A 12,406-nucleotide genomic window follows, 5' to 3' on the forward strand; every position below is an offset into this window, starting at 1 on the left:
ATCATAAGAAGTAGAAAGCCTAAATACATAAAGAAGCATGTACTGTAAGTTTTTAAAATGTTAAAAAATTAAAATAAAAAAATCTATTCCTGAAAAAAAAAAAAAGAAAGAAAAACATTCCTCTAGACCATCCTTGATGATTTTTGTTCATAAATGATGAGACGCCTCTTAGACATTCTGGAAGCTCACTATGAAGAACATGTACTTTCCAACAGGACAGAAAACCCCAAACTTAACCCAGATTAAACCTCAACAAAGAGCCTTGGGCCAGCTTTGCCCTATCCCCGTAGCCTAGTGCCTTAATTTCCCCATCAGTCAAATGAAGCAAACACCTTTCCCTTGGAAAACAAAAGGGCTTTGAAGAACTTGGCATTGCACAGAAGACATACGGAAGACCCCCAAAATCAGGCAGAAATCTAAGAGACCAGGTAAATTTACTTTGGCAAAACACTCTCTGGCCAATAGCCTAGTTCTAGGAATAGATGATACAACTCAAGCATCTGTCACCTCTTTGGAACTGTTCCTACCAAGACCTGACCTATGGTAATCAGTAAGCAGGGAAGCATATTGGAGATGGACTTTACCCCACCCTTCTTACTGTTTTATCCATTTACCTGTTTAGCCAGCCACCCATTTCCCAGTCACTCAGCCACATCTCTCATCCACCATCCATCTTCCACTCCCCCATCCATCCATCCACCCGTCCTTGCATCCATCCCCTATTCATACACCATTCCAAGAATGTTTATTGCAAGCCAACTGTGAGCCCAGTTCACAGTTCAGCCTGAGGATGTGGTTCAGCCCTTTAGAGAAATTTAGAACTACGTCAAAATGGAGGGCAGAGGGGCTTCTCTGTGGTGCAGTGGTTGAGAGTCCGCCTGCCGGTGCAGGGGACACGGGTTCGTGCCCCGGTCCGGGAAGATCCCACATGCCGCGGAGCGGCTGGGCCCGTGAGCCATGGCCGCTGAGCCTGCGCGTACGGAGCCTGTGCTCCACAACGGGAGAGGCCACAGCAGTGAGAGGCCCGCGTACCGCAAAAAAAAAAAAAAAAAAGGAGGGCAGAGAATCCAGGTTTCCACCCAAGCCATGTAGGATCCCTACACTGAGGCTAAGGAAACAGACAAGGGCCTGGGCCATATCTGCTCAGTTATCACAGGTAACTGCCCTACCTGCTCTGCTAAGAAGGGTGACTTCTGATTAAGTGATTGATAGTAACTACAGGTACGTAATTTCTTATCTGAAACCCCCGGGGTCATATGTGCTTGGGAACGTGGACATTTGAGGATTTTAGAGATGTAATATGTTACATATGCCACAGAGTACAGAGTAAACCCAGAGGGGCCTGAGGCAGTAGCATAATCAAGCATAGATCTCCACTGACATGTATAAGCAGGCACAGTAAATAGTTTCCTGTCAGCTGGGGTCAGGTTTTAGAATTGGAGGTTAGGTCAATAAATTGAGGGGCAAAACCTTTGGCTATCAGAGCTGGGGCTCTTTATTACCAAGGTGGTTGGTGCTTCAGCATGCAAAGCAGATATTCAACGCTGCGCCTAAGAACTCAGGATTCTCTCAGTGAGAGACCTCATTTATTCACTACCCCAACTCCCAGTGGAGGGGGGCTGGTCATTTATACAATTCCATTAACTCAGGTGGAAAGCCCAGTTGCCAGCCTGGGTAATAGGTAAAATAGGTTTCCAAATGACAAATCAACTCCCTGACAGCGTCTCTCTGACATGGGATAAGGGCTGTTAAGCCAACAGGGTCAATGAACATCTCCCAGAGGGCTGACAGCATCCAACTCCAGGACAAGGCTGCTGGGAGGTCGATCAAAGAGAGCTGGCAGCACGCTAGCATCACAGAGAAATATGAGTGTGCACTTCAGGAAACAAGTAGCTCAAAGGAAGCAATGCCCACACCAGCCTGAATAATATCTCTCATACTTCTGTAACCAGAGTTCCCCAAGGCCAAAACCCACTTGCCCAAGAAGTCCGATGTGATGTTCTTTATCAGCTCTGACCCATCTGCCTATACGTGACATGGAAGAAGGTCTCACCAAGGTCTGCACGACTCACACGGCTCTCACCGACTCCTCTGCATGACAGGTGTTTGCGTGTGTGACTTCCCTCCCCAACGAGACCTTAAGTCCTAGAAGGGAAGGTGCTACTTTGTATCCCTGGAGCCTAGCACAGAGCTGGCACATCCTAAGAGTTCAAGAAATGTGTGCTGAATGAACGGATGGCCTCTCCCACCCTGAACAGCAACCCTAGTGAGGACAGCATATGGAAACGCTTTTAAACCTTAGCTTTGTGCTAATGACTCTGTGCTTTTAATTTTCAAAATGTTTTACAAGGACACAATAACAGTGTAATTAAACAAAGAGAAAATCATTTAAAATATGCTCTTTGATCCCTGGTCGGGGAACTGAGACCCCACAACCCGCACCGTGTGGCCAAAAAAAATTAAAAAATAAAAATAAAATAAAATACGCTTTTAAAGCTGCAGACCTCACAGCTGTGTATCTCTCCAAAGAAGTGAGAGACAACACACACTTGATGGGCTTTTCCTTTTCTGATCACCTGGCTTCCTGCCCCTCTCACTTCCCACCCCAAATCTTCCGTTAAGTGTCCCCTAAGTCCTCTATATGACTAGTTAGAAAGGGTGGGACTCACAGCTGCTTCCCGGGGTTGAGTGAGCCCCGGTCAATCTCCCGGTCAAACTCGGTGCGGATGTCCTCCAGGGCCCCGTCGTCCCCGAAGGCCCCCCACTCGGTGTTGATGCACATCCTCCCTTCGTCGCCTTCCACCAGGTCGATGTGCCTCAGTTCCTCCATGTAGCACGCGTTGGTGCCCGTGCCTTGGAGAGAGAGACGAGATCAGAAGCTGTGACCTCACGAAGTCATGAGAGAGGAGGCGGTGCCGTCTGGAAACACCGGCTTCAGGAAGGGACGAGGACACGGTGGGCGTTACCAATGATGAGGCCGACTTCACACTGCTGGTCGTCGTAGCCACAGGTCATCATGGTCCCCACAGTGTCGTTCACCACAGCCACAACGTTGGCGTCATAGTCCTTGGGGGAGAAAAGGGGGTGTCACCGTCCACACACACGTGGAGCAGAGATCACAAGCTTCAACACAGCCTGGCGGGAGGGCTGTGTTGTCCTATTTTCACAGCCGCCACTGCCCCCGTGGGCGGTGCTGCTTTCATTACTGCTGGCACTCAAATTCACTGGATTAGAGCGCAGTGGTCACGCTGTGGAGACGGCAAGGCGCCCTTCATTATCTGGCTTAAGATTCTTTTCAGAATGGACTTTACTCACAGAGCCACAGCCCTGTGCAAACCACCCCACTGCATCCATGTTCCTTCTGCACTTGATGCAACGCCGGCAGGCTGCACTCGACCATGCCAGCTCCCTGCACAGCTACCCTCCTGTTGGAAGGAGGCCATGCCCTGCCCAAGGGCTTGGCTCTTTGGGGTAGCACCTCGGACAGCTCTGCTTTGAACCAGCCCTGACCTTCCAGACCGTGAACTCTCACCACTCACCTGCCTGGGGCTTCAAGGACTGCCCTCCCCCACACCATGTGATGGCTCAGGCCATGCACTACTGTCCCCTGAAAGAGCCTTGGTCACACAGCCTTCTCCCCACACTCCCCCACCTCCGGGTAGTCAAGGCAAGTGGCCAGTGAGAAGTTACCCCGTGCTTTTTGATGGCTTTCTCAAGCAGCTTCACCACATCCGTTCCCTCCACTCCACTCGCTTTAAATCTCTTTGTCCAGGTGATCAGGATGGCCTGCAAAGGAGAGCAGATGGGGTTGGAAGAGGGCTGGGAGGCCCCCGGAACCCCCAGGGCCCTTGGGGGTCTGCTCAAGGACAGTGACAGAAGCGGAGGCCCAGAGGGGACAAGAGGTTCACTCCAGATCACACTGGGTAACAGAGCCAGACTCTGTCCCATCTCCTGTTTATCCATCCACACAATGGATTTCTCTGGGGGCTGCCATGGGGAAAAAACCTGCAGCTCATCCTCAAATACAGCCAGTGGCTGGCCAGTGCCGTGGTGTCACATGGCACACAAATCTAACTGATGTCAACTGCACAGCCAGACTTCATTTAAAAAGAGAACAAGAGAAATGCCGTTATTACCTGATCACCTTTCTGCGCTTTCAAACCAGACCTTGGTTTCCACAGCCCCAAGGAACTTTTGTCAGAGGCAAATTGGGAAGAGAAACAAAATGCTAAGATAATTTTTGGCTACTGAACTTCTAAGAGCCACGTCCTGAGATTAAAGGATAACACTGACTATGTGTGATTCATGCCTCTTCCCCAAGTTTGGAACTTAACCGCCATTTGTAAGCGGTGACACTACAATTTATACAATATGATCCATCTCTGTGTGTATATTAATGGAGAAACATTAAGGACAGACATCCAATGGTTATTCACTTGGGAATGTAGAAGGGTAGGAATTTTTACCTTTTGCTTTACACCTTTATATTATTTCAATAGTTTTACATATTGCATCTGTATTTTTTTTTTTTTTTTTTTGCGGTACGCGGGCCTCTCACTGTTGTGGCCTCTCCCGTTGCGGAGCACAGGCTCCAGATGCACAGGCTCAGCGGCCATGGTTCACAGGCCCAGCTGCTCCGCGGCATGTGGGATCTTCCCGGACCGGGGCACGAACCCGTGTCCCCTGAATCGGCAGGTGGACTCTCAACCACTGCGCCACCAGGGAAGCCCTGTATTTTTTTTTTTAATCAAGGATACTAGAAAAGAAAAATAATTGTTCTACTTAACTTTTTCTCCGAATGGAGGAAGTCACTATAAATGCGGCAGGGTTGGGAGGGGCTGCAGTTCAGGCCCTATAGCCTCCGGGGGGACACAGCGATGGGAAGCTTGTCCACACTGGGCTGCCCCGCGCTCTGAAAGCCACACAGCCTGCAGGATGCACCGGGAAGGGCAAGCAGCAGCCTGCAGCCGAGCCAGGCATTCCAAAAGCCCCTGGATACTCTGTTTTCTTCCCTTCAACCCTCAGGCCCCCAAAAGCCTCAGAGAACATGGTATTGTGGAAAGAACGTGGGTTGGAAATCAGGAGATTTATCCTCTTCCCACCACTTCTGCCCATTTCCTTGTGGGCCGTTTCCCCAACTCCTCTGAGGCCCACTTTGCTCATCTGTGGAAAAAGGCAGCTGGTCTAGATTTGGACAACTTTGAAGGTCCCAGGCAGCCTTGAGGAGTGGGCAAAGGTCTCCAGATGGATAATTAGAGCCTGTGACCCACTGGCTTCCTGGCAGGCAGCATGCCCAGTTTAGGAAGCCCTCTCCGGATGGGAATCAAGGCTGGCAGGTGGGGGGCACACTTTTGACTCATTCTCTGCCAGGCACATCTGCCCTGCCCTGCGGGGCTCTTGTGCCCCTGAGGACGTTCCCTCTCCACTTCTGCAATGCCTCCTTCCCTGAAAGACTGCACCTCTGGGGGACAGGCCACGTCTGCGTGCAGCTCTTTCCCAGGGCCTAGCCCAGCCCACACAAGGATGGCACTCGGGCCACAGCCACTGATGAACAAGCAAACAGCCAGCATTGTCGCTTCCCAGGCCATCTCCCACCTCTCCTTGTGGGAGGAGGGGTGTCTCACCCTGTCTCTGCCCAGGGAGTGTGGCTATCAAGCCTCAGTTCTCAAAAGCAAGGGAAACTCGTACCAACAACAGGCCTTGTGAAAGGTCACTAAACCTACTTTGTTTTCCTTCACTTGCTTGAGTTTAAGAAATGGTCCCCTCGGGCTTCCCTGGTGGCGCAGTGGTTGAGAGTCCGCCTGCCGATGCAGGGGACGCGGGTTTGTGCCCCGGTCTGGGATGATCCCACATGCCACAGAGCGGCTGGGCCCATGAGCCATGGCCACTGAGCCTGTGCGTCCGGAGCCTGTGCTCCGCAACAGGAGAGGCCACAACAGTGAGAGGCCCGTGTACCGCAAAAAAAAAAAAAAAAAAAAAAAAAAGATGTCTCCAAAAATACATATATAATTAAAGCAATTAAAACATAAACATGATTATCATGACCTTACATTAATTTCTACAAATATTTCTAAAAAATACAAGATACACAAGCCATCCTGTAAGCAAAAGGGGAAAGTAGTCAAGGGAAAGGGTTCATTAGCATTTCCCCTATGGGGCTTCTGTGGAGCATTATAATCCTAGAATGTCTTACCTCGTCTATTTTGGATTGCCGACAAGGGAAAGAAAACGTGAATCCCACAGGTAATTTCTTGTCCTTGATTTTTTTTTTCTCCATGAAGTCTCCCAGGCACTCAGCGACATGACCAAAAAGCTGGAGGAAGCGCAAGAGAGCAGTCAGGAGGGAGGAAGGGGACTTAGCATTTCAGGAAAAATGTGAACAATTCTCTGCCCCACACAGAGAGGAGCACGGCTACCCCAGCTGCCCATACCCAAGGCACCCAGTGGCCCTGCATGAAAAGCCATGCTGGGAACTTCCACTGCAGGGGGCACAGGTTCAATCCCTGGTGGGGGAACTAAGGTCCTGCATGCCTCACAGCACGGCCAAAAAAAAAAGAAAAGCCATGCTGTATGTGACTGGCAAAGAAGAGTCCCTTGAAAAGAGCCTGCTTCATGGGCCACCACGGCTTAGGAAGCCTTTTAAAGGCTTCACACAGAACTGGCCTCTCGGTGGTCACTAAGATGTATTATCTGGGTACTGAGGAAATGTGAAAATAAGAGAAAATCAGCTCATCCTCCATAACACACAGGCCATGGATCACCAGCAGCCACCCAGGTGGAGGGGTCGTTTGGCCCCTTCTCTGTATCTCTATCTCCCTCACTCTGTCAATTCCAGAAGCTCCGCAGAATACACATATACTCCTAGCCTCTAGCCCACTTGCGTGATTTCAGAATCTTCAGGTTAACAAATTTTTATTTTTACTCAAGTATAATATGCATGCAAAAAGGTGCAGACATCCTAAGTACAGGGTTCACTGGATTCTCACAAGCTGCACCCACCTGTGTCACCAGCACCCAGATGGAGAAACACAATGTTATCAGCACCCAGACACCCACCTCGTGCAGCCACTGTTGCTGCCACCCAACCCAAGGGCAATCGGCAGCCACTCTGACTTCCACCGCCCTCGATTAGTTTTGCCTGGTTGTCTACTACGTATAAATGGGACAACAGGGTGCACTCGTTGGTGTCTGCCTTCTTTTCCTCTACACTATGTGTGTGTCATCCACGTTGTGTGTTTCTGTAGATTGCTGATTCTCACTGCTGCACAGTATTCTATGGTGTGACTATACCACAATTTATTTAGTGGATTGCAATTTAAATTTGCCAGCTCCACAACATGTGGCCGGGATATGTATACATATCTTAGACTCCACTAGAAAGAACCCAGAACACTGTTTCCCTAGCCTCTGCGTGAATACTGTCAATGACGGGACGCTCACCACCTCTAAGGCAACCTATTAGATCTCTCCAATACCTCCCCTCTTCTCTAAAATGTATCCAGAACTGAATATAATATTTTATATGTGTTCTCACCAAGAGGAAAGCTTAGTTGAACTAAGAATCTCCCTTTCCCTTCTCTCTATACCTCTATTAATGTAACCAAAGCATATATATGCTCTTTCAGCAACCATGCCACAGTCCAGGTAACCTCTCTGGTTTTTTTTCACATGGCTGTCGTCTAACACAGACCACTAGACCTCCCTTGTATATGGGATTGACACAGCTAATGGAGCTTCTTTTTTTTGCAGTACGCGGGCCTCTCACTGTTGTGGTCTCTCCCGTTGCGGAGCACAGGCTCCGGACGCGCAGGCTTAGCGGCCATGGCTCACGGGCCTAGCCACTCCACGGCATGTGGGATCTTCCCGGACCGGGGCACGAACCCGTGTCCCCTGAATCGGCAGGTGGACTCTCAACCACTGCGCCACCAGGGAAGCCCTAATGGAGCTTCTTGAAGCCCAGAGAAGGCAGTGATGGCAGAGCCAAACCGCACGGTCACAGGAAGCAACCCCAGCCCACGTTCCCAGACAAGGTCATCTGCCTGAAGGCTTTATTTGCAGGGTATCCTTTTTTCCCCCCATATTAAACTTATAGTTTTATTCAGGCTTGATTTTAACAAAAGTGTCAGGGAGAGAGCCCACAGTAAAGAGTGAAGCCCACGGCAGTACGCCTCTCCCAGATGCCAGAGGAGGGGGCAGGTCCCCTCCCCTCTCCTCTTCCCTCCGCATCTAAAGGGATTTGGGGAGAAACACAGGGGCGGGGGCTGGTCCCCAGTCTGTGTGGGTATGTTTCGGATAAAGGGCTATGGAGGAATAAGGGACCAGCCCAGGGAGGAGTGGGGGAAGGGCACAAGGACCACCTGCCAGAGTCCACAGCTTTCTGATTCCTACCTGAATTCAAAAACAAAACAAAACTAGACCACAGCAGCACCCACTCCTTCTCCCGGACCAGGGCTGTAGTTCAAAGGGAGAAGAGCAGGCCTCTTCACCGAGGCCATGGTTCACTCACTCCTGGCCAATCTGCCGGGGCTCCCTGACAGATTGAGGGGGTAGAGGAAACTAAAATAAAATGTCAGATAAATTGTATAGGAGGAGTCCAGCCAAGGGCCGGGCCAGAGCGGGGCCAGGCTGGGGGACGGGGGCCTCTGCAGCCTGGGGGATCACTGCCGCCCTCACAGCCACTGTGCAGGATCTCCTTGAGAGACCTATCCCCATCCTTCCCCAGGTGTCCTTGACCCAGCTCTAACAGTCTGACTTTCCTGCCAAGGTAAATGAAAAATTGTCAGTTTTGACTTGGGAGTCTCTGTCCCTGAGTCACTATTACTCAGGTCATGGCTACAGCGGCGACTGACTAAGGAGACACATGACCACCTTCCCCGGAGAAGCCCGGCTAAACTTCCTGCGACCTTCATTTCTGAGCGATATAAACCCATTACTAAGCCCATCAGCTCGCCCCACGTCATCTGCATTCAGAAGCTCCAGGCTCCCAGGCCCTCAAGAGAGCCCACTGGGCGGAAGGAAGGAAGGCAGGCTGCGGACAGGAAGAGGCAGGGAGAGCTCAGCCGCAGAAGTGGATTCACAGGGCTGGGGCGCTGGAAGCAGCCCCCCGCCCCCATTCAAGCCAAACACACCCACCCCTTAGTGCTCTGCTAAGAAAGAAATGTCCCCAACCCAGGGGCATTCCCCCAGGCTAACCCACGTCTGTGACCAGCCAGAAAGGGAAGTTACCCAGCCTCTCTTGGCACGCAAAATTTTAGTGTCTAAAAAACTTTTTTTTTCTTTCCTGACAACATGTATATTTATTTAATTTAAATAAATGTAAATTATTTATTTAGTATTCAAAATTCCCAAAACTAAATAAGTGATGTTTTAAGAAGGTTGCATTTATGCTTCTGAAATTATTAAAGCTTAAAATTGCACTGAAACTTTCAAGATACCTTGTGGGTCTGTGTGTGTGTGTGCGCGCGTGCGTGTGTGTGTGTGTGTGTGTGTGTGTGTGTGTGTGTGTGCTTGTGTGAGAAAGAGAGAAAGAAGGATAAAGCAAATAGTTTATTGGGAAATCTGGATAAAGGGTATAAAAAGCTCTTTGTGCTTATCGTAAAGCTTTTCGGTAAGTTTAAAATTATTTTGAATAAAAGGTTTAAAAATCTAGCAAAAATTCCTGTACATTACAGAAGACGAGATCACAACCCCAAGAATTCAGCACAATTCACAGTCTGTAAGTATGAGTTGCTTCATGGGCAAAATGGGGCCCTTGGTTTACTAGAATATTCGATAGGTCTATAAGAGATCTCAGAAAAATGGACCACCAATATTTATTGCTAATCTCACACCAAACTTCTAGACAACAGGTTACGGTTTCACCCCTATTTTTCAACTGCTAAGCTTCTCCCTCAATCACTTGGACCTTCCTCCTTACCCATAGCCCTCACATTTCCACACCATCAAACATTTTTAATAAAAATATAAATTAATTAATTAAAAACAAAGACAAAACCCAGTCTATGAGTGTCCCATGTTGCTAAAACTGTAACATCTGGAGCCAGACTGCCTGGGTTCAAATCCTAGCTCTATCGCTTATGTGCTGTGTGACCCAAGGGGCTGGTTACTTAACATCTAAGCCTCAACTTTCTCGTCTGTGAAATGGGAATAATAATACCTACCCCATAGGGTTGTTGTGATGATTAAATGAGTTAATACTAATGAAGTGCTTAGATCAGTGACATACATAACAAGCTCTATGTAAGTTTTTGCTATGACAATATAACATTATCGTTATCATCATCATTATCATCACCATCTTTTCTCTGCAGACTGCTTGAAAGGGGCAGAGGAAGAAACAGCAGGAAACAAAGTGATCCTGGGGCTGGGAAGATGGGGACAGAGGCTGGGAGAGTCAAGGTCCCAGGGGCAGCAATAAGAAGAAAGTCACAGGACTTCCCTGGCGGCCAAGTGGTTAGGACTCCACGCTTCCACTGCAGGGGGCATGGGTTCGATCTCTGGTTGGGGAACTAAGATCCCATGTGCCCCAACGCAGCCAGAAAAAAAAAAAAAGAAGAAGAAGAAAGTCACTGTGGAAGTGACACAGTAAGTGTGCACCTGAGGTGGGAGGCATCCCCTTAATTTATAAACCCTGCTCCTAAAAGGTTAGGCCAAAGCACACAGGAATGTCTGCAGCACAGGGTGTGAGTCCCAATGGTGAAGCAAGAGGCAGAGGTGGCTCGACCCAAAGACCATGGGGAACAGAGTGACAGGTCAGTACTTTTGGCAAATGGAGAGAGCAGGATGCCAACCAGAGGCTGCTGGCCACCTGCAAAAAGGAGCAACGCAGCAACCACTGGGCAGGACGAGGAGACCTACTTGCTGGCAGCCTTCATGCACACACTGGATGAATGAGCCAGTCTCTGAAGCCCAGTAATGGAGGGACAGGCAGGGGGACCTCCCGGCAGGTCCATCAGATGAGTGAGGCACTCTTTCAGCGGCTGACTGAAAAGTGGCCCATCTGTCCTAGGGACAGTGTCCCCTTCAGTGCTCACTGTGACATGGTCTGAAAAGCTCTGAACCCAACCCGTCAGCAGTAGGTTAAAGGCCAGGATTAGCCCTTTTCTCTAGTAGAAGGAAAAGGCAGAGAGCTTGCATCAGGTCCCACCCATGTTAATTTAGGAACAAAGTGGAGCCAAGAGAAGGCTCTGGGTCTCATCTCAAAGTCCAGCCCAGAACCAATAAGTTTTCTGGAGAACTTAGTCATGAACCTTGCCGTGAACACACCCTCCCTAAAGCAAATATTTGGCAAGCTCTGAATAAAACGTATCCTGACAACAGCCATGACTTGGGAGGCGAGCTTCAAATGGGAGTGGCCAGAACACCTGCAGGAGAAGGTGAGGAGTAGAACAGAACCCGGAAATGACTGAAAACCTGACTGGGGGCTGCCCACACCCTGATCACAGGGTCCTCAGTGAGCCTTCGGCCCATCACCCACCACGACCACATGGGGAAGCAGGGAGGGTGGACAGGCCCTTCTGAGCATGCCCACAGCCTCGACCAGCAAAGGAAGGCAGCGTCTCCATTGGCAGGGGTTACAAGTGTGAGAGGAAGGGACGGTGACTTTCCAGGCAAGGCCCTGCCCTCGGTGCTTTCTGGGCCAAGGACTCGTAGAAGACTATCAAATTGGGTAGCCAGGAGCCCTTTATAATAGCCCTGGGGCTGTGAGCTCAGATTCCTGCTGCCCCACTAGGTGACAGCCATAACCTATGAGGCCTGGGCCTTTGGTGAACTGGGTGAGGACAATGACTTGGAAGAAGGGTTTTCACCCAAGGGCTCTGCTACCCCTCTGCTGGGGAACCAACCCCTGGATCCTTAGGGAATGGATGCATTTATCTCCTCTTCGCACCCCTTACCTGAAAGTCCCAGCAGCACCCCTCCCATCCACCAGTTTACGCACATGGTGGGGTCTCTTCAGGCAGTCACGCTCTTCCACCCAGGAGTCCTCCACTCGTGCCTATGATGGACTCCCAGTGCTTTGGGGTCTGGCTCCTGGAGGTACCCTGGGGCCTGATGCTTGGGCCACAGGGGCTGATCGGAAGGGAGCAGGGACCCACCTGGCTTCCACTGCCGTGCATGATGCTCTCCGGGGTGTCGTAAACCTCGGACTCCATATGAACGGTCTGTTTTTGCTCATGATTCACTTGCACCAGCAGAATTCGAAAGGAAGACCCGCCAAGATCCAGGGCAATGAAATCTCCCTTTTCTGTTTAGGGAGAAACAGTATCACATCAGATTCAAGCGCTCCGGGAACGTCTCATGCTCTGCCCGCTTCTCAACAGGGTCCAGCCCCACCGCGCTGTGCTTTCGGCCAGAAGAGTCATTCAGACCCCATAGGACCACTGCCCCGCCTGGAAGAGTGGAAGAG

The 12,406-nt window shown here is 50.1% G+C and overlaps 1 protein-coding gene across 1 annotated transcript in view; it reads right to left on the minus strand.

The window, feature by feature from the left end:
* Positions 1-12,406, minus strand: part of HK1 (hexokinase 1) — a 70,703-nt gene that overhangs the window by 28,370 nt on the left and 29,927 nt on the right. Inside the window, exons 3-7 of the mRNA XM_060034879.1 lie at positions 12,096-12,244; positions 6,194-6,313; positions 3,691-3,786; positions 2,967-3,066; positions 2,670-2,853 (exon numbers count right to left, since the gene is read on the minus strand). Of these exons, the coding sequence (XP_059890862.1) occupies positions 2,670-2,853; positions 2,967-3,066; positions 3,691-3,786; positions 6,194-6,313; positions 12,096-12,244 (649 nt within the window). The remainder of the gene's footprint in view (positions 1-2,669; positions 2,854-2,966; positions 3,067-3,690; positions 3,787-6,193; positions 6,314-12,095; positions 12,245-12,406) is intronic.

Source organism: Delphinus delphis, chromosome 16 (genome assembly GCF_949987515.2).
Source record: "Delphinus delphis chromosome 16, mDelDel1.2, whole genome shotgun sequence".
Classification (NCBI taxonomy): Eukaryota; Metazoa; Chordata; class Mammalia; order Artiodactyla; family Delphinidae; genus Delphinus; species Delphinus delphis.